The sequence below is a fragment of the Pseudophryne corroboree genome, chromosome 1, assembly GCF_028390025.1.
Source record: "Pseudophryne corroboree isolate aPseCor3 chromosome 1, aPseCor3.hap2, whole genome shotgun sequence".
Lineage (NCBI taxonomy): Eukaryota > Metazoa > Chordata > Amphibia > Anura > Myobatrachidae > Pseudophryne > Pseudophryne corroboree.
The window spans coordinates 453719595-453745607 of record NC_086444.1 but is presented as its reverse complement, the minus strand read 5'-3'; the positions used below and the strand labels follow the sequence as shown (position 1 = coordinate 453745607).

General features: G+C 48.4%; 2 protein-coding genes across 2 annotated transcripts in view; one reads left to right on the top strand and one right to left on the bottom strand.

The window, feature by feature from the left end:
- Positions 1-25799, top strand: part of EMC9 (ER membrane protein complex subunit 9) — a 49971-nt gene extending 24172 nt beyond the window's left edge. Inside the window, exon 6 of the mRNA XM_063913640.1 lies at positions 25263-25799. Within this exon, the coding sequence (XP_063769710.1) occupies positions 25263-25443 (181 nt within the window). The 3' untranslated portion in view covers positions 25444-25799. The remainder of the gene's footprint in view (positions 1-25262) is intronic.
- PSME1 (proteasome activator subunit 1) overlaps positions 25654-26013 on the bottom strand; it is a 40731-nt gene continuing 40371 nt past the window's right edge. The window contains exon 11 of the mRNA XM_063913639.1: positions 25654-25897. Coding sequence (XP_063769709.1) covers positions 25817-25897 — 81 coding nt within the window. The 3' untranslated portion in view covers positions 25654-25816. The remainder of the gene's footprint in view (positions 25898-26013) is intronic.

Sequence of the window (26013 nt, the reverse complement as noted above, 5' to 3'; positions counted from 1 at the left end):
TACGTAGAGAACCCGAAATGCTGTTGCTAAGGGCAACAGCAAAACCCTAAAGGGTTACCAACGGGTGTGGCAGTAAACTCCTTGGTCAGAGATGGAATAATAGACAAGGAGAGTCTCCACAATCCTAGTCCTCACTTGCAGTGCACTGGTTCAGTTTACTGCCACTAAACTGACACCTGAACACCTTGCACAGTGAGAAAGGATTCTGGCAGGCAAGTCTGAGAATACAGCCGCACACTTGCTAGGTTCACAGAGTAGCAAAAGAACCCCAGCAGGTTAAACGACTGACTCCAGTCTTACTGCTAGGTCTGGATTGGCAGAGTGTAATACCAAATCCCAAGGCCTATTTGCAGTAAGCAACAAACAAATACAAAGTTACACAGTACTAGCTAGCTTTCAGGAACTGACTAACCAACAAAGATTCAGCAGCATCTGCCTAACCTGAGAAGAGGGTTTATATAGCAGGTGCTGTCCACGCCCCACTCAGACCTCACAGACTGTGAGCACAAAAACCAGCACCGGATCCCCTGCCGTGCACAGAGCCTGTAACCACTGCACAGCAAAAGACCCGAACCGGAGTATCAGCTACGCTCAGGTTACTCCGCTAGCACTTGTCTCCCGGTTGCCATGACGACGTGGCAGCACAGAGCAGGAGATCCTAACAGTACCCCCCCTCTGACGAGGGGTCAAAGAACCCCTACCACCGGGTTTATCGGGGAACTGCGAGAAGAAAGAGCGTAACAGTCTGGGGGCATGAAGATCACAACTGCGCACCCACGACCGCTCCTCCGGGCCATACCCCTTCCAGTGCACCAAAAATGACAGCCGACCCCGAACCATCTTGGAGTCAAGAATCCTTTCAACAACAAACTCCCTCTGGCCACGTATCAGAAGAGGGGAAGGTCTTCCACTGGAAGAAGGATTACCAATCGCCCGTTTTAAAAGGGAACAATGAAATGTTTTATTGATACCCAAAGAACGGGGTAGATCTAACTGAAATGCCACCGGATTGATAACCCTAGTGATCTTATAAGGACCGATGAACCGGGGGCCTAACTTATGAGATGGCTGTCTCAACTTCAAATTCTTGGCAGACAACCAGACGAAGTCTCCTAATTTGAAGCTGCAGGGTCTTTTCCGCTTATCAAAAACCCTTTTGGTCACTAATGACACAGACACAAGGGCTTTCTTCACTTTCCTCCAAATACCTCTAAGGACCGAAACCACAGAGGAACCACCAGGCGTGGAGTCCAGGGGGTCAAAAGAATTGGCCTTAGGATGATGCCCATACACACAAAGGAAGGGAGAGATCCCTGTAGCAGAGTGAGCCGCGTTGTTATAGGCAAACTCCGCCATGGACAGATGAGCAACCCAGTCAGTCTGACACTTGGAGACATAACACCTGAGGAACTGCTCCAAGGACTGGTTCACCCTTTCAGTCTGCCCATTAGACTGCGGATGGTAGCCTGACGACAAGCTGACAGAAATCTGGAGATCGGAACAAAATGCCCTCCAGAATTTGGCCACAAAGTGGGATCCGCGGTCAGAGACCACATCAAGGGGCAACCCGTGGAGGCGCACAACATGCAGCATAAATAATTCAGACAGGCGTCTGGCCGATGGCAGCCCAACCAATGGAACGAAGTGCGCCATCTTCGAAAACCTGTCAACGACAACCCAGATGGCTGTCATCCCCGAGGATTTGGGCAAGTCCACCACAAAATCCATTGAAATGTGGGTCCATGGCTTAGATGGAATAGAGAGTGGATGTAATGGGCCAACAGGAACCCCTCTAGGAGTCTTATTTCGGGCACAGATGTCACATGCCCGAACCCACTGATCCACATCCCTAGCCACCGAGGGCCACCACACCGCCCTAGATAGCAACTCCCGAGTTCTGGCAATACCCGGGTGACCTGCCGACTTCTTGGCATGGAATTCCAGGAACACTCGCTGTCTTAACCTAGGAGGCACAAACAAAAGACCTACCGGAAGGTCTGGAGGAGCCTCCTCCTGTGCTCTAAGGACTAATGACAAGAGGTCCTGGGTAATGCCCACTTTAATATATGATGGGGACACAATGGGCAATGGCTCCTCGGTGGTCTCCTGGATTGGAGCAAAACTCTGCGAGAGCGCATCAGCCTTGATGTTTTTTGACCCAGGGTGATATGTTATCAAAAAATTAAAGCGAGCAAAAAACAAAGCCCATCGTGCCTGCCTGGCATTGAGGCGCTTTGCTGACTCTAAATATGCCAAATTCTTATGGTCGGTGAGAATTGAGACCACAAACTTAGCCCCCTCAAGCCAGTGTCTCCACTCCTCGAGTGCATCCTTAATAGCCAACAATTCCCGGTTACCCACGTCATAATTCATCTCGGCAGGCGAAAATTTACGGGAAAAGTAAGCACAGGGATGAAGGCGATTATCAGACACCCCCATCTGAAAGAGCACTGCCCCAATACCCATCTCAGAGGCATCCACCTCCACCACAAAAGGACGCTCTGGATCTGGGTGTCGCAGCACCTTGGCCGAGACTAATGCCCTTTTGAGACGGGCAAAAGCCGCTTTGGCCTCACAAGACCAGTGAGCAACATCCGCCCCTTTCTTAGTGAGTGCCACCAAGGGCGCCACTATAGACAAAAATCCAGCGATAAATCGTCTATAAAAATTCGCAAAGCCCAGAAAACGCTGAAGCGCCTTCAAACTAGTGGGCTGCACCCAATCCAGGACTGCCTGTACCTTGGAACCCTCCATTTGGAAACCTTCTGGGGAGATAATATATCCTAGAAATGCGATTTGCTGAACTTCAAATTCGCACTTCTCCAGCTTCGCCCCAAGCCGGTGGTCTCTGAGTTTCTGGAGGACTAAGCGTACATGCTTCCGATGTTCCTCCAGGGAATGGGAGAAGATTAGGATGTCATCTAAGTATACAACTAAGAATCTATCCAAATATTCCCTGAGCACATCGTTCATGAAGTCCTGGAAGACTGCCGGGGCATTACAGAGCCCAAAAGGCATCACCAAATATTCATAATGCCCTGAATGGGTATTAAAGGCAGTCTTCCATTCATCCCCCTCTCTTATTCGGATTAGATTGTACGCACCGCGTAGGTCAATCTTAGAAAAAATGGTGGCAGTACGAAGCTGGTCAAACAAGACCGAAATGAGAGGCAGTGGGTATGAGTTTTTAATCGTGATACGGTTCAATTCCCTGAAGTCGATGCAGGGTCGCAACGAACCGTCCTTTTTACCCACGAAGAAGAACCCCGACCCAACTGGAGACTGTGAAGGTCTGATAAATCCCTTAGCCAAGTTCTCCTAAATGTACTCTGCCATAGCCTGAGTCTCAGGACGTGACAGGGAGTACAACCTGCTCTTGGGAAGCTTAGCATTCGGCAACAAATTAATGGCACAGTCATAGGGGCGATGGGGAGGTAGTACCTCTGCAACTCTTTTGGAGAACACGTCCGCAAAATCTGCATAACATCCTGGCAATCCTGGCAAACTTAGCTGCGAAAGCCTGACTGGAAGGCTCAAGCAACTCCTGAAACAATCAGTACCCCAACTAAGAATCTCCCCAGAGACCCAGTCAAATTGAGGATTGTGGGCCCTTAACCAGGGTAACCCCAACACCAATGGGGCAAAAGTACAGACAGTCACATAAAAGGACAATTTTTCAGAGTGTGTGGCTCCAATAAACAAAGAAATCTGGCTAGTGCAAGAGGTAATTTTACCCTGGGATAATGATCACAATTTCCGATGCCAAGGGTACTAAGGGAACAGAGTGTTTCAGGGCGAATTGGCGGTCCATAAAAACCCCGTCGGCCCCACTGTCCACAAAGGCCTCAGTCTTGACAGTTTGACCGAGGATCTTCAAGGTCACCGGAATGATAAAAGTCTTCTTGGGAAATTCTGACTTCTGGCCTGACAGGATATTTCCCATCACCCTCAGGCCCTGAAGTTTTCCGGCTTTTCTGGGCATGATACTACCACATGACCTTTATTCCCACAGTACAAACATAACCCCTGCTGTCTCCTCCGCGTCTTCTCACGCGAGGAGAGGCGGGTAGCCCCAATCTGCATAGGCTCCTCGGAAAATTCCTCAGAGTCTGAGGTTCCCTTGGGAAAGAAGGAAACCTCGGTCTCCCTTTCAAGCCTGCGCTCTCTCAGCCGTCTATCCACCCGAATGGATAACTGCATGAGCTGATCCAAGCTATCAGGCAAGGGATATTGTACCAGTTGGTCTTTTAACTGGTTAGAAAGACCTCTTCGGTACTGGTGTCTCAGGGCTGGGTCATTCCACTGGGTATCATGGGCCAACCTCCGAAACTCCGTACAATAAACCTCAACTGGCCTTCGCCCTTGCTTAAGGATCGAAATCTGAGCCTCGGCTGAGGCCGTCTTGTCAGGGTCATCATACAACATGCCCAGTGCCGTAAAAAAAGCATCAACACTTTTAAGCGACGGACAGTCAGGCTGCAACCCATATGCCCAGACCTGTGGGTCTCCTTGTAGCAAGGAAATCACTATGCCCACCCGCTGAATCTCCGACCCAGAAGACTGAGGCCTAAGTTGGAAATATAGCTTGCAGCTCTCCTTGAAACAAAAGAACTGCGAGCGATCTCCAGAAAAACGATCCGGGAGATTTACTTTCGGCTCCTTAACCCCTGAAGGTACTGCTGCTGCGGGAGCTCCGCCAGCGGCCTGCGAGGTGTGCATTTTAATGGACAAATCATTAAATTGTCGAGTCAGGACCTGCACCTGATCGACCACCTGTTGCAAAGTATTTTGAGGGGTATGCTCCATATTCCCACAAAATTTCAACAGGAGTATTGGGCTGCTGAATATGTTCTGCACACCAGTGCCAGCAGGAATGTACTGGTGTCTGAACGGAGAGGGATGCAAAACAAATGAACTCACAGACAGACTGGGGAATATGACATTACATACACAGAAGGTGATAGGGTAACAAAATAAACACAAAGTGAACAGAGAAGCCCAAAGGCTAAGAAACTGGGTGTCTCCCTAGTGTTAGGAATGCTCAGATGGAAAGAAGCGAGATGTTGTGATTTAATACGTAGAGAACCCGAAATGCTGTTGCTAAGGGCAACAGCAAAACCCTAAAGGGTTACCAACGGGTGTGGCAGTAAACTCCTTGGTCAGAGATGGAATAATAGACACAAGGAGAGTCTCCACAATCCTAGTCCTCACTTGCAGTGCACTGGTTCAGTTACTGCCACTAAACTGACACCTGAACACCTTGCACAGTGAGAAAGGATTCTGGCAGGCAAGTCTGAGAATACAGCCGCAAACTTGCTAGGTTCACAGAGTAGCAAAAGAACCCCAGCAGGTTAAACGACTGACTCCAGTCTTACTGCTAGGTCTGGATTGGCAGAGTGTAATACCAAATCCCAAGGCCTATTTGCAGTAAGCAACAAACAAATACAAAGTTACACAGTACTAGCTAGCTTTCAGGAACTGACTAACCAACAAAGATTCAGCAGCATCTGCCTAACCTGAGAAGAGGGTTTATATAGCAGGTGCTGTCCACGCCCCACTCAGACCTCACAGACTGTGAGCACAAAAACCAGCACCGGATCCCCTGCCGTGCACAGAGCCTGTAACCACTGCACAGCAAAAGACCCGAACCGGAGTATCAGCTACGCTCAGGTTACTCCGCTAGCACTTGTCTCCCGGTTGCCATGACGACGTGGCAGCACAGAGCAGGAGATCCTAACAGTATCGAACTAGTAAAACTTTGCAAACGTGTTCGAACCTGACCAAGTAGCTGCTCAGCAGAGCTGTAAAGCCGAGACACCCGGGCAGCCGCCCAAGAAGTACCCACCGACCTAGTAGAGTGCGCCTGTACAGATTTTGGAACCGGCAAGCCTCCCGTGGAATAAGCATGCTGGATAGTGAGCCTGATCCAGCGTGCAATAGACTGCTTTGAAGCAGGACACCCAATCTTATTGGGATCGTAAATATAAACAGCGAGTCCGATGTCCTGAGACAAGCCGTTCTCTTCACATAGAGCTTCAAATCCCCCACAATATCCAAAGACTGAAGTAACAGAGGCGTCGGTCACAACCGGAACCACAATCGGTTGGTTTATGTGAAACGCCGACACCACCTTAGGAAGAAATTGCTGACGAGTCCTGAGTTCAGCTCTGTCTTCATGGAAGATTAAATAGGGATTCTTGTGAGACAACGCCCCCAGTTCCGACACACATCTTGCAGAAGCCAAGGCCAACAATGTGACGGTTTTCCACGTAAGATATTTTAAGTCTAGCTCCTGTAAAGGTTCAAACCAGTCCGATTTGGAGGAACTGCAGCACCAAATTGAGATCCCAAGGTGCCGTGGGAGGCACAAGGGAGGCTGGATGTGCAGAACCCCTTTCAAGAACGCCTGGACCTCAGGAAGAGACGCCAAGTGTTTCTGAAAGAAAATGGACAAGGCCGAAATCTGGACTTTTATTGAGCCCAGACGTAGGCCCACATCCACACCCGACTGCAGAAAAAGCAGGAAACATCCCAGATGAAATTCCACAGTAGAATATTTTCTTGTCTCACACCAAGGGAGGTATTTCTTCCAAATACGGTGGTAATGTTTAGACATTACCCCCTTCCTGGCTTGGATCATAGTTGGGATGACCTTGTCAGGAATCCCTCTCCTGGCTAGAATCAGCCGTTCAACGTCCATGTCGTCAAACGAAGCCATGTCAAGTCTTGATAGACAAATGGCCCCTACTGCAGGAGATCCTCGCGAAGAGGTAGAGGCCACGGTTCTTCCAGGAGCATCTCCAGAAGGTCCGCGTACCAGGCCCTTCTTGGCTAATCCTGAGCAATGAGAATTGCTTGAACTTTTTTACCTTTTTATTCTATTCAGAATTCTTGGGATCAGCGGAAGTGGAGGGAACACGTACACCATCTGATAGACCCATGGAGTTGTCAGAGCAACCACCTCCACTGCCTGTGGGTCTCTCGACCTGGAACAATACCGCTTGAGTTTCTTGTTGAGACGAGAGGCCATCATGTCGATTTGTGGACATCCCCATCGATGTGTCAAACACCTGAACACCTCCGGGTGAAGGCCCCACTTCCCCGGGTGCAGGTCGTGTCTGCTGAGGAATTCTGCTTCCCAGTTGTCGACTCCTGGAATGAAGACCGGCAACAACGCCACAGCGGATTTTTTCTGCCCAGAGAAGAATTCTTGATACCTCTGACATTGCTGCTCTGCTCTTCGATCCTCCCTGTCTGTTTATGTACGTTTCTGCCGTCACATTGTCCGACTGAACCTGAATGGCCCGATCTTGAAGAAGATATGGGGCCTGCAGGAGGGCGTTGTAGACAGCCCTGAGTTCCAGAATGTTGATTGGAAGGACGACTTCCTGACTTGACTATCTTCCTTGAAACTGCACCCCCTGGGTGACCGCTCCCAAACCTCTGAGGTTTTCGTCTGTGTTTATTAGAATCCAATTTTGAATCCTGAACCTTCGGCCCTCAATTAGGTGAGAAATCTGTAGCCACCACAGAAGGGAGATCCTGGCCTTTGGCGACAGACGCATCCTCTGGTGCATATAAAGATGTGATCCGGACCATTTGTCCAACAGATCCAGCTGGAAGGGACTCGCATGCAACCTTCCGTACTGAAGCGCCTCGTAAGAGTCCACCATTTTCCCCAGAAGGCGAATGCATAGATGCACAGATATCCGGGTTGGCTTCAGGATATCCTGAACCATCGACTGGATTTCCAATGCCTTTTCCAACGGAAGAAAAACTTTCTGCGACTCTGTGTCCAGTATGATTCCCAGAAATGGGAGCCTCAGAGTTGGCTCTAAATTAGATTTCGGAAGATTTAGAATCCACCCGTGATCCAGGAGTAGTCTAGTTGTGAGACCAATGCTGTTCAACAACCTTTCCCTGGACGGTGCCTTTATCTGAAGATCGTCCACATACGGAATAATGTTCACTCCCTGCTTACGAAGGAGAAACATCATCTCTGCCATCCCACCCTCTGTGCTGTGGAGACCAAATGGCAGGGCCTGGAACTGGTAGTGACAGTCCTGTAGTGCAAAGCGTAGATAAGCTTGGTGAGGCGGCCAGATTGGAATATGAAGGTACGCATACTTGATATCCAGAGACACTGGGAATCCCCCCTCCTCCAGACCTGAGATCACCGCTCTGAGACTCCATCTTGAATTTGAACACTTGTAAGTACGGGTTCAACGATTTTAGATTCAAAATCGGTCTCGCTGAACCGTCCGGTTTCGGTACCACAAACAAGTTGGAATAGTACTCCTTGTTGCGAAGATGAGGTGGAACTGGAACAATGACCTGAGTCTATACCAGTTTTTGAATGGCATCCTGTAAGGTTATACCTGATTTGAAGACTCTGTGAGGTGGGAGCTCCTGAAACTACAGTCTGTATCCCTGGGAAATAAGATCTATGACCCAGGGATCCTGGCATGATGTCCAGATGTGACTGAAATTCTTAAATTGGGCTCCCACCTGCCAGTCTTTTAGGCCACGCAGTCCACCATCATGCAGAAGGATTTGAGGAAGCAGAACTGGAGCTCTATTCCTGAGAACCTGCAGCGGCTGGTTTGCGTGATTTACCTCTAGTGCCCCTGGTGGCAGTAGAAGATTCTCTGACTTTGCCGTTAAACTTGGCAGTCCGAAAGGACTGTAGGGTAGTAGGTCCTGAGTAGGTCTTTCTGGTTGGGGGAGCTGCAGAAGGAAGATATGTGGACTAACCTGCAGTAGCTTTGAAGATCCATTTGTCCAGTTCATCTCCAAATAAGGCCTCGCCTGTGAAAGGTAGGCCTTCCACGCCTTTCCTAGAGTCCACTGACGTAACCACAAGCCCCTGCGTGCTGACACTGCCATAGCCATGGTGCGTTCATTAAGCAAACCTACTTCTTTTATGGCTTCCACCATAAAGTTCGCAGAGTCCTGTATATGTTGCAGGAGTAACACAATCTCCCCCCTAGATAAGGAATCCAACCCTTCAGTAAGATTACCTGACCATTTAGCAATGGCTTTAGTAATCCACGCACATGCTATAGTGGGTCTCTAAGCCACCCCAACCGCTGTGTACAAGGATTTGAGTGTAGTCTCAATCTTACGATCAGCAGCGTCCTTCAGGGAGGCTGCACCAGGAACACAATCTTCCGTGACAACCTGGACACAGATGCATCCACTATCGGTGGACTTTCCCATTTTTTTTTTCTATCCTCAGGAGGAAAACGAAAAGAGAGTAACCTTTTAGGGATTTGAAATTTCTTATCAGGATTTACCCATGGTTCTTCAAACAGGGTATTCAGTTCTTTTGACAAAGGAAAAGTGACTGAGGATTTTTTTTTTACATTAAAATAAGATTCCTCACATTCCTCTGTCACCTTATCAGGAATTTGTGGCACATCTCTGATAGCCTCTATAAGAGCCTATATTCCGTGTGACAGAGCAGCGCCCGCCCCCCCCCTTCTGAATCCCCATCCCCCTCCTCCATGTCTGACCCCTCAGCGTCAGAGTCAGTCTGCAGGATATGGGCCAGAGTTTTTTCTGTGGACAAATGGCAAGGGACTGAGACGCTTGTTTGGGTATTGAGTCTCTCTGTTCATAATCTCATCCACAGACTGTCAAGTATTGCATCTCTTTCTCATTGCGGGACAATTTATTAGAGATATTTGAAATCATTCCCTTGAGGGAATCCAGCCACACTGGTTCAGCCCCGCTAGCCTGAGAAGGTGCACTACACTGAGTACATAGTAGTGAGCTCCCTGGGGAAGAGGATCACTCCGCCGTACATGAAAAATACTCTTTGCCTGACATAATGTAAATGAGACAGCACACACACACAGGAAAGGTTAAAAGCACAATTAACCCACAAAGAGCTCTTCCAGAGAGGCACAGAGTATTTTGGAGCCAGTCCACAGCGCCCTTATCGCTAATGCCAAGCTTAGCCGGGTTGCAGAGTAAGTACCCAGACAGTTGATGAGCCACCAGTGGGATTGTAGGAAGTCTATCGTCCGTTGTAGATGACTAATGAGGACATCGTGGAAGTTTGCCAGAATCAGCAAGTTGTCCAGATACGGCAGGATCCTGACTGCTTGGCGACAGAGATGGGCCGTCATCACAGCCATAACCTTGGTGAAGATACGAGGGGCCGTGGCCAGTCCAAATGGCAGAGCCTGGAATTGATAGTGAAGGTTGCAAATAGCAAACTGCAGATATTGCTGATGCGATATGGCAATAGGCATATGCAGGTAAGCATCTTGTATGTCCAGGGATACCATGTAATCTCCGGGTTCCATAGCCAGTACAATTGAGTGCAGTGTTTCCGTAGGGAACTTGTACACTCTCACAAACTTGTTCAGTGATTTGAGGTTGAGTATAGGCCGAAGGACCCATTGGGTTTCAGGACTAGAAACAGGGTCAAGTAGTATCCTCTGCCCCTCTGGGACAGAGGTACTGGCACTACCACTCCTGTATCCAGGAGGGAACGCACAACCAGTTGTAGAGCTTGTGCCTTCAACGGATCCGAAGGGATAACCGTTGTGCAGGACTGGCTTTGGGGACGGCTCTTGAAAGAGGCTGCGTACCTGTGAGAGACAACTTCTCGGACCCATGCATCTGAAGTGGTCTTTAACCAGGTCTGGGTGAATCGCAGAAGTTGGCCTCCCACCATGGGGTCCCCCAGGGGGCGGCCCGCCCCGTCATGCAGCAGGCTTGTCGTGTTTAGAAGCAGTCTGACGGGCTGCCCAGGATTGTTTTGCCTTGGGCTTGGTGGTTTTTGGGAGCACGAGATTGTCTCGGGAATGCCTGACCTTTTGCTTTCCCTTGAGGCCGAAAGGAGCAAAAAGTGGTACCTTTTGCCTTCTGTGCAGAAGGATTAGTATTCGGGAGAAATGCAATCTTAGCAGCCGCTAGGTCAGTCACAATCTTATTGAGATCTTCCCCCAAATAGGATGTCTCCCTTTAAAAAAAAAACAACAAAAAAAAAAAAAAGAGTACCTCCAAGGTCTTTTTGGAGTCCAGGTCCACCTTCCATGACCTCAACCACAGAATTTGGTGAGCCAGGATGGACGTAGTCGATGCCTTGGCCGCTAGCACACCTGCCTCAGAGGACTCCTGAATGTAATAGGCGCCGGTGGTAATGTGAGACAGGTACTGTCTGGCAATGTCCGATATATCCTGAGGCAGCTCTTCTATTGCCTGAACCCATGCTTCAATTCCTTTTGCACCCCAGGAGGCTGCTATAGTGGGTCTATGTATAGCACCTGTAAGGGAGTAAATAGACTTCAGGCAACCCTCCACACGCTTATCTGTCGGTTCCTTCAGTGTGGTGACAGGCAGAGTAGATGACACCACGAGACGGGTGACATGTGAATCCACCGGCTGTGAATTTTCCCACTTGTTACACAACACAGAAGGGAGAGGATAATGAACTACCATCTTTTTAGATAGGGAGAATTTCTTTCCTGGCGAAGACCAGGGTTCCTGACTTATGTCTACTAAATAATCAGAATGCAGTAATAATGTTCTAGTTACCTTCTGATGTTGAAACTTTATCAGGTTTCTTATACACAGTAGTGGGATCCACATCATCATCTATTTGTAGGATTTGCTTAATAGCAACTACTAGGTCAGGGACATCAACCTGAGTTGTAGACTCCTCGTCAGAAGCAGCTGTATCATTGTCTGACGGGTCAGTATACTCCCCATCCTCATCAGAAGAATCTTTCGAGAGATTAGTTGATTGTGAGGGGGAAATGACCCGCTTAGATGACCCCTTGACACCAGAGTGACTTGGGGTAGGTTTATGTCTAAACAAAAATTGATTTAATTGCTGCAACTGGGTAGACAAATTATCCGCCCAAGGTGGATTACCATAGGGACAATGGCCCTCATTCCAAGTTGTTCGCTCGCTAGCTGCTTTTAGCAGCCGTGCAAACGCTAAGCCGCCACCTTCTGGAAGTGCATCTTAGCTTAGCAGAAGTGCGAACGAAAGGATTGCAGCGATGCTACAAAAAAAGATTGTGCAGTTTCTGAGCAGCTCCAGACCTACTCCTAGCTTGCGAACACTTCAGACTGTTTAGTTCCTGATTTGACATCACGAACACGCCCTGCATTCGGCCAGCACGCTTGCGTTTCCCCAGGCACTCCTGCGTTTGTATCTGACACGCCTGCGTTTTTCCACACACTCCCAGAAAACGGTCAGTTACCTCCCAGAAACACCCACTTCCTGTCAATCACTCTGCGGCCAGCAGTGCGACTGAAATGCGTCGCTAGACTTTGTGTAAAACTACTTCGGATGTTGTGAAAGTACGTTGCGTGTGCGCATTGCGCCTCATACGCATGCGCAGAACTGTCGATTTTTTTTGCCTGATCGCTGCGCAGCGACCGAAAACAGCTAGCGAACAACTCGGAATGACCACCAATATGTGGCTGCAATGGCACAGGAGGTCCCATATGCGTAAGGCGTGTCACAAGCGATTTTTTTTGCCTGATCGCTGCACAGCGACCGAAAACAGCTAGCGAACAACTCGGAATGACCACCAATATGTGGCTGCAATGGCACAGGAGGTCCCATATGCGTAAGGCGTGTCACAAGCGTATTGAGCATAGATGAGAACACTGCCCAAGGTGGCTCCTGATTGTTTACAGGAGCTGCGGACTGACTGTGAGATGTATGGCACATATTACACAGACCATCATACAAAGCTTTCCCCCTCAGGCAAATCTCTGGCGCATGTGCTGCATGAGACAGTAGCGTCCATGGATTTCCCGCCCTTTGTGTTAGACATTTTAGTGAATGTAACCGCAGAGCGTATAAGTACGATATAGCCAGACAGAGTACACTACCTGCGAGTAGATCCCCTAGTATGCGACAGCGTACACAGTACACAACACCAGCGAATAAATCTGGCAGTATGTGACTGAGTACACAATAGAATACACTTGACGGTAAATATTGTGCAGCACTATATATGAGACCATGACACACCTAGTCCCTCAGGGTACAGAATACAGTGATAGATATAGTTGGGATACACCGAAAGTGAAATCCACACAGCAGATACAGGCACACACAGTCACAGTGATAATGCAGATAATTATTTTAGTAAGACAATAAAACTGCACTGGACTAGTATGTGTGCGTATATATATATATATATATATATATATATATATATATATATATATATATATATATATATATATATAGGTCCAGGGAAGAACGGCACTGGAGACAGCAATATGCTGTATTGGGCCTGAGGAAGGGGCAGATGCCCTGAAACGGCTGTTGCCTTAAATACAAATCTTTTCTGCATATTGCTGTCTCCAGTGCCGTTCTTCCCTGGACCTATGTGAATATTTTTGTCCTGGCACGGAGCAAGTTGTGGATAGAGCTGAGGAGTGCCGACTGCTTTGCAAGTATATATATATATATATATATATATATATATATATATATATATATATATATATATATATATATATATATATATAAACAATGTGCGGTACAATATATTCTGGTATAGGTACACTTATTCTTAACTAAAGCTGTCTTAATAATGACCTTTAGAATACTAAATTATCTGTAAAATCACAGCGCTGATGTACAGGCGGAATTACAGAGGAGACCTTGCCCTGCAGTCCCGGAGACCAGTCGCAGCTAATCATAGAAGATGGCGCTCAGCGTCTCAGTGAGGGAGAGTGTGAGGAAGCTCCAGGGCGGGAACACCAGCAGTAGTTGGTGCCCGGAGCTGGGGGAGGGGCTACAGGTCCAGCGCCTTCTCTCCTATGCTGGTCCTCACCACCTGGTACTATGGAGTAAAGTGGGTATTAATATATCCGACCTGTACTCCTGTGTCCTGGTGGATATAGTGGGGTCCCTGCTCTGTTACAGTGTCCACGCCAGCGTCGCAGTCAATCTCCTTAGACTGCGACCGGAACGCAATTTAATGGCGGGTCCCGCCTGGGGGACCCTCTTACCTCCTCCCTTGTGTAGCAGCCACGCGAACCAGGAGAGAGTCTGCAACCGTGTGCCTAGAGCTGGAGCATCTCCGCCGCAAGTACCCGGGAACAGAGCTAGTGGGAGTATGCAATGCCGCTTGGGAGGTGACGGAGACGCAGCACAGAATGTAAACCCTGACATGTAAGTGCTGCGTCCCTTGAAGTCTTCTAAAGCTTTCTCAGGGCTACCCAGTGCAGCCCCCCTGTTAAGTGACTGCTTCTGCAGGCACCAACTCGAAACTGAGCTCACAGTGCCTGGAGGCGGGGTTATAGAGAAGGCCCCAATGCATCCTGGGACAGTCTAAAGGATTTACCAGTAGGTAATTAAAATCCTATTTTCTCTTACGTCCTAGAGGATGATGGGGTCCACATTAGTACCATGGGGATGTACCAAAGCTCCCAGAATGGGAGGGAGAGCGCGGAGGATCCTGCAGAACAAATTGACCAAACATAAGGTCCTCAGAGGCCAAAGTATCGAACTTGTAGAACTTTGCGAACGTGTTCGACCTCGACCAAGAAGCTGCTCGGCAGAGTTGTAATGCCGAGACACCCCGGACAGCCGCCCAGGAAGAACCCACCTTACGAGTAGGGTGGGCCTTAACAGACGTAGGACATGGCAAGCCTGCCATAGTATACGCATGCTGGATAGTGAACGAGAGATCGTCTGCTTCGAACCACATTTCAACCACAATAGGTTGGTTGAAATGAAATGCCGACACAACCTTCGGAAGAAACTGCTGACGTGTCCAAAGCTCAGCTCTATCTTCGTGGAAGATCAAGTATGGGCTTTTACATGACAAAGCCCCCAACTCCGACACACGTCTAGCAGAAGCTAAGGCCAACAAAGTGATAGCCTTCCATGTGAGAAAGTTGGCTTCAACCTCCTGTAGAGGTTCAAACCAATCCGACTGGAGGAACTGCAACACCACGTTAAGATCCCAAGGCGCCGTCAGCGGTACAAAGGGAGGTTGGATGTGCAGAACTCCCTTCAAAAAAGTCTGAACCTCAGGGAGGGCAGCCAACTGTTTCTGGAAGAAAATGGATAGGGCCGAAATTTAATCCTTTATGGATCCTAAGCTCAGGCCCATATCCACACCTGCTTGCAGGAAGAGGAGAAAACGTCCCATTTGAAACTCCACCGCAGGAAACTTCTTGGACTCACACCAAGATACATACTTTTTCCAAATACGATGGTAACGTTTTGACGTTACCCCTTTCCTAGCCTGCATCAGGGTAGGAATAACCTTGTTCAGAATGCCCTTCCGAGCTAGTATCTGGCATTCAACCTCCATGCCGTCAAACATAGCCATGGTAAGTCTTGATAGGCGAACGGCCCCTGCTGCAGCAGGTCCTCCCGAAGTGGAAGAGGCCTCGGCTCTTTTAGCAGTAGATCCAGAAGATCCGCGTACCAAGCCCTTCTTGGCCAATCTGGAGCAATGAGGATTGCCTGAACTCTTGTTCTCCTTATGAGTTTGAGAACTCTTGGAATGAGTGGAAGTGGAGGAAACACGTACACCGACTGGAACACCCACGGAGTCACTAGGGCGTCCACCGCCACTGCTTGCGGGTCCCTCGACCTGGAACAATACCGCTGAAGCTTCTGGTGGAGATGAGAGGCCATTATGTCGATCTGGAGTACGCCCCAACGATCTGTTACCTTCTTGAACACCTCCGGATGAAGACCCCATTCCCCTGGGTGGAGATCGTGTCTGCTGAGGAAGTCCGCTTCCCAGTTGTCTACTCCCGGAATGAAGATTGCTGACAGCGCCAACGCGTGTTTTTCTGCCTGATGATTCTTGTTACCTCTGACATTGCAGCTCTGCTCTTCGTTCCGCCTTGTCGGTTTATGTAAGCCACTGTCGTTACGTTGTCCGACTGTACTTGAATGGCCCAATTTCTCAGAAGATGGGCCACTTGGAGAAGACCGTTGTAGACTGCTCTTAGTTCCAGAATGTTTATCGGCAGGCCGGCTTCCAGACTTGACCACCTTCCTTGGAAGGTTTCCCCTTTAGTGACAGTGCCCCAGCCCCGGAGACTTGCATACGTGGTTAGAAGGATCCAGTCCTGGACCCCGAACCTGCAGGCCCCCAGAAGGTGAGGTAATTGCAGCCACCAGAAGAGCAAAATCCTGGCCTTTGGCGACAGACATATTCTCTGGTACATGTGTAGATGGGATCCCGACCACTTGTCGAGGAGATCCAGTTGGAAGGCCGAGCGTGAAACCTCCCGTACTGCAGAGCTTCGTAAGAGGCCACCATCTTCCCCAGAAGGCGAATGCACTGATGAACCAACACCAGGGCTGGCTTCAGGACATCCCAGACCATTGTTTGTATCACCAACGCTTTTCCTTTTGGAAGAAACACCCTCTGCACTTCAGTGTCGAGGATTATTCCCAGAAAGGACAACCTCCTGGTTGGTTCCAAATGTGATTTTGGAAGATTCAGGATCCAACCATGTTCCCTGAGAAGCTGTGTCGTGAGAGCTATGGACCGTAACAGCTTCTCCGTGGACGATGCCTTTATCAGCAGATCGTCCAGATAATAGGATTTTGGTACATACCAGGTAAATCCTTTTCTTTGAATCCAAAGGGGGCACTGGAGTACTCTTGGGATATGGACGGCTTCCGCAGGAAACAGCACTGAATATTTAAATTTAGAACACTCCACCCCTCCATATCCCCGAGTACCTCAGTGTTTTTTACTGAGCCGAACAGGAACTATAGAGAGGTTGACAATGGAGTATTACATATAACATAACGGACAACAACGAAGTTGACACATAACGTTACTGACAACTAAACAGTTGACACCATAACCAGCACTTGATAAATTTGAACCAGTCGGTGAGAGTGTGTTACCATAAGATCCTCTGAACTTACCACAAACCAGGTAAAACTGCTCTGGGTGGGCGTCCAGTGCCCCCTATGGATTCAAAGAAAAGGATTTACCTGGTAAGTACCAAAATCCTATTTTCTTTTTCATCCACTAGGGGTCACTGGAGTACTCTTGGGACGTACCAAAGCTTCCCCCGTGGGCGGGAGAGCTGTTTGGCACCTGTAACACTAGGCGGCCAAAGCTAGATGCTGATGCCGCAAACGTATCAAACTTGTAAAAGCGCACAAACGTGTGCACTGAAGACCATGTAGCCGCACGGCAAAGCTGCGTCGTAGAAGCTCCCCGACCAGCTGCCCATGAAGTTCCCACAGAACGTGTGGAATGAGCGGTTACTGATGTAGGCGGCTGTAACCTAGCATGAAGGTAAGCCTGACGTATGGTCAGTTTTATCCATCTGGATAAGGTTTGTTTAGACGCTGGCCAACCCATCTTGGCAGCATCATAGAGAACAAACAACGTATCCGTCTTACGTACTGAAGACGTTCGGGATACATAAACGCGTAATGCGCGTACCACATCCAGAGTTCCAGAATGTGCTGTCAACACAGGAACTACTATTGGTTGATTGATGTGAAAAGATGACACTACCTTTGGTAAGAAAGCGGGATTCGTCCGAAGTTCCGCTCTGTCATCATGAAACACCAAATACGGTGGCTTGCATGACAAGGCACCCAAATCTGAAACACGCCTTGCCGAAGCTAAGGCTAGAAGAAAAATTGTTTTCCAAGTGAGAAACTTTATATCCACTTGCTGTAAGGGTTCAAAATATGAAGACTGTAAGAAATCTAAGACCAGATTCAAGTCCCATGGCGCTGTAGGTGGAATGAATGGAGGCTGAACTCTGAGGACACCTTGGAAAAAAGTGTGTATAGACGGCAATAGAGCCAATCGTCTTTGAAAGTAAATTGACAAAGCAGATACCTGCACCTTTAGTGTAGATAAACGCAGTCCTCCATCTAAACCCATCTGTAGAAATAACAAAAGGCGGGATAACTTGAAAGATGATGTCGGAAACTTCCGAGCTTCACACCAACCTATATAGGTACGCCATATTCTGTAATAATGAGCTGCCGTAACCGGCTTCCTAGCTCGTAACATGGTTGGTATAACTGATTCTGGGATGCCCTCTCTTCTTAAGAGGGCGGTCTCAACAGCCACCCCGTCAAACGCAGCCGCGCTAAATCGGGGTAAAGGAACGGACCCTGTTGTAACAGGTCTGGACGTAGTGGGAGCGGCCAAGGATCGTCTGCGAGTAGTCCTCGGAGATCCGAGAACCAAGCTCTCCGAGGCCAATGAGGCGCCACTAGTATGACGGTGACAGACTCTCTTTTGATCCGTTTTAGCACCAGAGGGAGCAATGGAAACGGTGGAAACAGATACACAAGGCTGTACGGCCACGCAACGGTGAGAGCATCCACCGCCACTGCCTTTGGATCTCTTGTTCTGGACACATACTGGAGCGTTTGGTGATTGTGGCGAGACGCCATCAGGTCCACCTGAGGATAACCCCATCGCTGAACCAACATGTGAAACACTTCTGGATTTAATGCCCATTCTCCTGGATGAAAATCCCGACGACTGAGATAATCCGCTTCCCAGTTGTCCACTCCCGGAATGAACACGGCCGACAATATCACCTGGTGGTATTCCGCCCACAATTGAGGATTCGAGCTACTTCCCGCATTGCCATGCGGCTTCTCGTTCCTCCTTGTTTGTTGATGTATGCGTCGCATTGTCTGACTGCACTTGGACAGTCTGAGAGCGAAGCATGTGCACTGCTTGTCGTAGCGCATTGTAAATTGCGCGGAGTTCCAGGACATTTATAGACAGCAATCTTTCGTGATCCGCCCAGAGACCCTGGAGCTGACAATTTTGAATTACCGCTCCCCAACCTCTGAGACTGGCGTCAGTCGTTAGAATTATCCAATTCCAGCCTCCGAACAGTCTCCCTGCGTTTAAATTGTGTTCCTTGAGCCACCAGAGCAGAGACACTCTTGCCCTTGGCGACAACCTCACCCTGTGGTGAATCTGCAGATGCGAGCCCGACCACTGGGCGAGCACATTCAGTTGAAATGGACGCGAGTGAAATCTTCCGAACTGAAGCGCTTCGAAAGCTGCCACCATTGTGCCTAAGAGGCAAATGCACAAGTGTACAGACACTGTGCGTGGCTTGAGCACTAATTGTACTAGATGGCGTAGAATTTGTACTTTCTGTTGTGGTAGGTAAATTCTTTGATTGACCGTATCGAGAATCATACCTAGGAATTGAAGGCGTTGAGACGGAATTAGATGTGATTTCTTGAAGTTGACAATCCAACCGTGGTGAACCAGTACATCGTACGTTAGCAGCGCATGTTGGAGAAGCATCTGTTGAGACGGAGCTTTGATGAGCAGATCGTCTAAATACGGAACTATTGTCACTCCCAGGGATCTGAGATGAGCTATCATCACAGACATCACTTTGGTGAATACCCGAGGCGCTGACGACAGACCAAACGGTAGAGCCTGAAACTGGTAATGGTTCTGGCGTATTGCAAACCGCAAGAATTTCTGATGAGGCTGCCAAATTGGAATGTGTAAGTACGCATCCTTGAGATCTAGCGCAATCATAAATTCCTTTGGCTCTAAACCCGCAATCACGGAACGCAGAGACTCCATCTTGAATCTGTAGTAAGTTACGTACTGATTTAGACCCTTTAAGTTCAATATTGGTCTGACTGAGCCATCCGGCTTCGGTACCACAAACAGACTGGAATAATAACCCTGACCCTGTTGATGTACAGGGACTGGAATCAAAACTGCTGAATCCAGTAGGGACTGAATGGCAATTTGCAGAACCGCCCTCTTGTGGTCCGACAGAGGCAATCCTGTTTTGAAAAACCGCAGAGGCGGAAGACAGTCGTAACTCTATTTTGTAACCTTTTAACACTAAATTGCGGATCCACCCATCCGCGGATGTGTGGAACCACGCCAAATGGAACGTCTGAAGGCGTGCTCCCACAATCGGAGAACCGAGATGGGCTGGTAGCCCGTCATGCCACTGGTTTGTCGGTAACCTTAGCGTCCTGGCGACTTGTGTTGGTTTGTTGGAAACCACGTCCACGACCACGTCTAGCAGGCGTGGCTGTTCCTCTGCCACGTCCTCGAAAGGACTGAGGTCTAAAGGATTTGAACGAAGGTCCAGCGTACCTCCTTCTTGATACCGGTGGAGGTAATGGTAAGAAAACAGACTTACCTCCCGTAGCCTCAGCAATCCATGCGTCCAATTCAGGACCAAACAACTTCTTGCCATCGTAAGGCAACGCCTCTATACCTCGTTTGACCTCTGCCTCCGCATGATAAGCACGCAGCCAGAGTGCTCTTCGTGCCGTAACTAGCGACGATGAAATACGAGAAGTGAGCTGACAGACGTCAGTAGACGCTGTACAGAGATACTCTACAGCCTCACCCATTTGATTTGCAAGTAGTATCAGGTTTTCGTCATGTAAAGCAGATTTGAGTTCTGTAATCCATATTATGAGCGCCTTAGTGACCCAGATGCCAACCAATCCAGGTCTCAACATCACTCCTGCTGCTACATACATGGACTTTAGCATAGTTTCTATCTTGCGATCTGAAGGGTCTTTAAGCGTAGTAGCTGCTGGCACTGGTATGGTTAATTTCTTGGTAAGCTTCGACACTGACGAATCAACTATTGGTGGATTCTCCCATGTACATGTTACCGAGTCTGGAAACAGGTAACTAGACTTAAATCTGCGAGGTATAGAAAACCGTTTATCTGGATTCTGTCGTGTTTCTACTAACATCTGATTAAGAGATTCCGAGACAGGAAAATTTATTGGAGTTTTTTTGTCGTTTAGTAAATACGACCTGATCATTTGTGAGAGGCTCCTCAGTTTCAGTAAACTTCAGAGACTGACGCACCGCTCTGATGAGATCATCAATGCCGGAATTGTTAAAATCCTCACTATCTGACTCCACTTCGCCCTCCTCACCCTCATCTTGTTCCGTGAGGTCTGGCATGGAATCGTCAGAATGCAACATAGCAGAAACTGGAAAATCATAAGACATATGAAATTTATCCCGTTTACCCAAAATGGATTTGGACCTTACGCAAGGCGGAGACGCCTCCGTTAGTTCTGGCGGTCTCACTCTAGACTCAGATCTTGACGTTTCCCGCTCCTGTCGAGCGGCGGTCAATTCTGATTGCAACCCAGCCAGTACATTTGCTAACATTTCCCAAGGAGGGGTCGGTGAGGAAATAGGCTGTAAAACTGGAGCAGAAATTGTATTCTGAACCGAATCCACAAAACATACTGTACATGTGGTAGATCCATCCGGTAACACACTGCTACAGACTTTGCAATTATGCTTTTTAGTTTTTGCTGGTGCCTTACTCATTATGGCGACAGACAATACAATACACAAACACTTGCACGACTCAGTAAAATAGTAGTAAGGTGTCTCTATATATATATCTGGCCAAGTGCAGTACACGTAGCCAGTACTATGAAATGTGATCCCAAATTCCCACTAACACCCCTGCGCCTCCGGTGGAGTAGAGATGTAGTACTGGAACGTTCTGGAATCACAGAGGAAGACACAGGAAGCATGGTTAAAAATGGCTGCCATGCTTATACATATAATCACAGTGCAGGTTCTATTCCTACTGATATTATAAATAGCCTGTGTAACCATCCCTGCCAGTCTTATATATATATATATATATATATATATATATATCATACTGCTATGTTGCTGCTGTACCTTCTCCCCCCCTTCCCCCCCCCCGCGTCTGCTCCGTTGCGGATGCAGTGAGGGCCGGGCAACGGGTTCGTGGGGAAGCCAGCGGGACCTGGAAGCGCGCTGTGAAGCGCTATGATTAGCAGAGCAGCTGAACAAGCGGCGGCGTGAGCAGCGGCCGGGCTTCTGAGAAGTGGCGGCCGGAGCAGCGGGCGGGCTATGTGAAGCGGCGGCCGGAGCAGCGGGCGGGCTATGAGCAAGCGGCGGCCGGAGCAGCGGGCGGTCTATGAGACACGGCGGCCGGAGCAGCGGCGGCGCCTGTAATCAATGTCCCCACACCTCGGGGCGGCAGCGGGAGCTGTCCGCCCCGCACACATACCTGCACTTCGTTGTGATGAGGCTCCGACGGGGCTTCTCAGTAAGCGCCGGCCAGCCTGTGTACAGAAGATCTGTGTGTGTGGCTGTGAGGGTGCTTATTTAGTGAGGACCGACACGCCCCTGCTGCTATCAGCAGCTTGCACTATCCCTGACCCTGCCTTTTGGAAGGGGGAAAGGGATGTAATAAAAATAGAAAAAATATTCCAAAAAAAAAATTAAATTCAAAGTAATTGTGGACTCAGCCACAGAGCTGTTACTACGTCGAGCACAGAAAAAACACTGAGGTACTCGGGGATATGGAGGGGTGGAGTGTTCTAAATTTAAATATTCAGTGCCGTTTCCTGCGGAAGCTGTCCATATCCCAAGAGTACTCCAGTGACCCCTAGTGGATGAAAAAGAAATGGAATTATGTTCACCCCCCTGTCTGCGGAGAACCATCATTTCCGCCATCACCTTGGTGAATACCCTCGGTGCTGTGGAGAGACCGAATGGCAGGGCCTGGAATTGAAAATGACAGTCCAACAGTGCAAATCGGAGATAAACTTGATGCGCCAGACAAATCGGAATGTGGAGGTACGCATCCTTGATATCCAGGGATACCAGGAATTCCCCCTCCTCCAGACCTGTTATCACTGCCCTTAGAGACTCCATTTTGAACTTAAACTCCCTCAGAAAGGGGTTTATTGATTTTAAGTTCAGAATGGGCCTGACCGAACCATCCGGTTTCGGTATCACGAAAAGGTTCGAATAGTAACCTTTGTTTTGCATCAGTGAAGGAACTGGTACGATAACCTGTGCCTCCACCAGCTTCTGGATGGCTCCCTGTAGGGTAGCCCTGTCTGCCGGCAAGCCTGATTTGAAGAACTGGTGAGGAGGGAGATCTTGAAATTCCAGCCGTTACCCCTGGGACACAATATCTAGTACCCAGGGATCCAGGCCGGACGACACCCAGACGTGACTGAAATGTTTGAGTCTCGCCCCCACCTCCAGGCCGCGCTGTCCGCCGTCATGCTGAGGACTTTGGTGTACCAGAAGCAGGTTTCTGTTCCTTGGAACCTGCAGCAGCAGGTTTCTTGGATTTTGGCCGACCTCCTCTAAAGAAGGTTTTGGTAGGTTTGGCCTTTCTTGTTTTAGCAACACGAAAGGGCTGTGATGCTGTTGAAAGAAAAGGTTTTTTTCACAGCAGGTGCAGCTGAGGGAAGAAAAGGTGACTTACCCGCTGTAGCCGTGGAGATCCACTCATCCAACGCTTCCCCTAAAGAGAGCCTGACCTGTGTAGGGTAGGGTCTCCACACCTCTCCTGGATTCCGCGTCGGCAGACCACTGTCGCAGCCACAGTCCTCGACGAGCTGAGACAGACATGGAAGAAATTCCTGCAGCCATTGAACCCAGGTCCTTCATGGATTCCACCATAAATTCTGCAGAATCCTGAATGTTGCGTAAAAACAATTCTACGTCACTTTTATCCATAGTATCCAAATCCTCAAGTTACGTGCCTGACCACTTTACTATAGCTTTGGAAATCCGTGCACAGGCAATAGTAGGCCATAGTATCGCCCCTGAAGCCGTGTATATGGATTTGAGCGTAGTGCCAATTTTGGGATTAGCCGGCTCCTTTAAGGCGGTAGGTAAAACCACCTTTTTAGATACAGACGCATCCACTATGGGTGGGTTTTCCTTTTTTTCCTATCCTCCTCGGGGAAGGGAAAAGCCACCAGAACTCTTCTAGGGATCTGGAATTTTTTCTCCGGGTTTTCCCATGCTTTCTCAAATATAGCATTTAATTCTTTGGATGCAGGGAAGGTTAGCGAAGCTTTCTTATTGTCCGTGAAGTAAGCCTCCTCAACCGGGTGATAGGTCACATGACCTCCACCGTCATCCCGCCCCCTCACTATCCCGATGGTCGGCATGCCGACCAACAGGGACTATTTCCACTCGTGGGTGTCGACGACACCCATAGAGTGGGAATAGAACCTGTTGCGACCGCAGGTCGCCACCGAGCCCGCAGTGTGGCGAGCGCAGCGAGCCCGCAAGGGGCTTGCTGCACTCGCCTCTCAACGCCGGGATCACGGCGTCGGTATGCTAGGAGACCGCCGGTCAGACATACAACACCTGAGCAGGTTGAGGGGGTGTAGTATCTGCAATATTTAACACATCCCTTACAGCCTCTATCACCAAATGCACCCTTTTAGCAAGAGATGCGGCCTTCCTGAGCACATCCCCATCACCGTCTGTCGTGTCAGAGTTGGTATCTGTGTCCTCCTGCATGAACTGTGCAAGAGCACTTTATGGGAACCTCCAGAGGGGGGCCCAGAGGTAACAGAACCGCACCAAACTGCCATAGAGTTCTGTAAAACCTGAGTTGCGGATTCATTTCTGTGCAACCCTAGTAGAAATCGGAGAAATCATGGATTTGATAGTGGCTAACCATTCAGGCTTCCTTGCCGGTATCTGTGCTAAAACAGTGCAATCCTGATTACATGGAATGGGATCATCCGGAGAGGACATATCCTCTGCATTATATGACACAGTCCCTGGACATAGCTTGATTGAGACCACAGACCCTCCACACACACACAGGGGAGGACAGACAGTGTTTCACCCCCAAGAATGGCAAGAGAGACACAGAGATTGGAGCCAACCCACACACAGTGCTTTCCAGGCAAAGGGAGACCCTAAACCAGCTCTGACTGTGTACCTTTTAGGCTGCCATCTCCCCTAAAATTTTGATCTTGACAAAGGTTCCATAGAGGACCGAAATGTTGACCCTGACCCTGTAAACTATGTGAGTTGAATTAAAGAAATCTCATTTTCACTATTGAAGAAGCCTGGTGAGTGCGTGCATTCCTTGTCACTTTTTCTATGTTTGAGACAGCTTCTGGAGGGGACTGATCTCTGGCTATTGCACCCCAGCAGTTGTGACAGTTCAGTATGCGAGTGCAACTTCTCTGGATCTGGATATATATATATATTTTTTTTTTTTTTTTTTTCCATATTGCTTCTAATTATATGTCCCTGAGCATTTAAATGTATTCTAGCGTTATGCAAAGCAGGCTAACATTTTCTTGTGAAAGAAACCCTTTCATATTTGAGATATACTTAGGATTTTTTTGGGTTGCAATTTTTGTTTATTGAGAGCCAGCAATGAATACAGGTACAGATAACAGTAGATGATTTTTGTACATTCCCCTGGAATAGGTTACTTATTGCCCTTCTTTTTTTTTGCAGAGTGATGTGGGGTCACTGGGAAGAGACCCAACGAATTACAAAACAACTAATTCAAGCTAAAGCATATCAACAACTGATTGACTTTGACAGCCATCTTGATGATATCAGAGCTGACTGGACCAATGAAAAGCTGAATGTTGAAATAGCACAACTAGCTACAGCAGCCAATGGCAGCAAATGAACTCTGGGAATAATTTAAGTGAGTAGAGGCCTGACTCTGCTTGTCTTTCTTATGGTATCTCATAGTTGTATGTATACAGCCTGTCTTTGTGTAGCAACTGTATAGTTATACCAGGTACAGCTATACTAGTATATACTGTGTTATTTATGTAAAAATCTTAGACCCAATGGACTTTAGCTGATCCCTGTAGTTCATGTAAAAATTCATTAGTTTGAAGATCATTAATGTTTATTGTACTTCAAGTGCCTCCTTAGCTTGGAATCAAAAGTTACAGTAGAGAAAATGCACATGTACAGTACATCCTGTTCAAAGTATCGCAAAAAGCATGGCACAAATCTATTGCCAAAAAGAAAAACTGATTGGTTGAAACAGTTTAATAGATGAGTCTCTTGGTGTCTCCACGGGGTCTTTTAATCTTGCTGTAATTCTTGATAATGACATCACATAGTGTGGCCTGTGAGAGGAAAAATAAGAATTTACTTACCGATAATTCTATTTCTCGGAGTCCGTAGTGGATGCTGGGGTTCCTGAAAGGACCATGGGGAATAGCGGCTCCGCAGGAGACAGGGC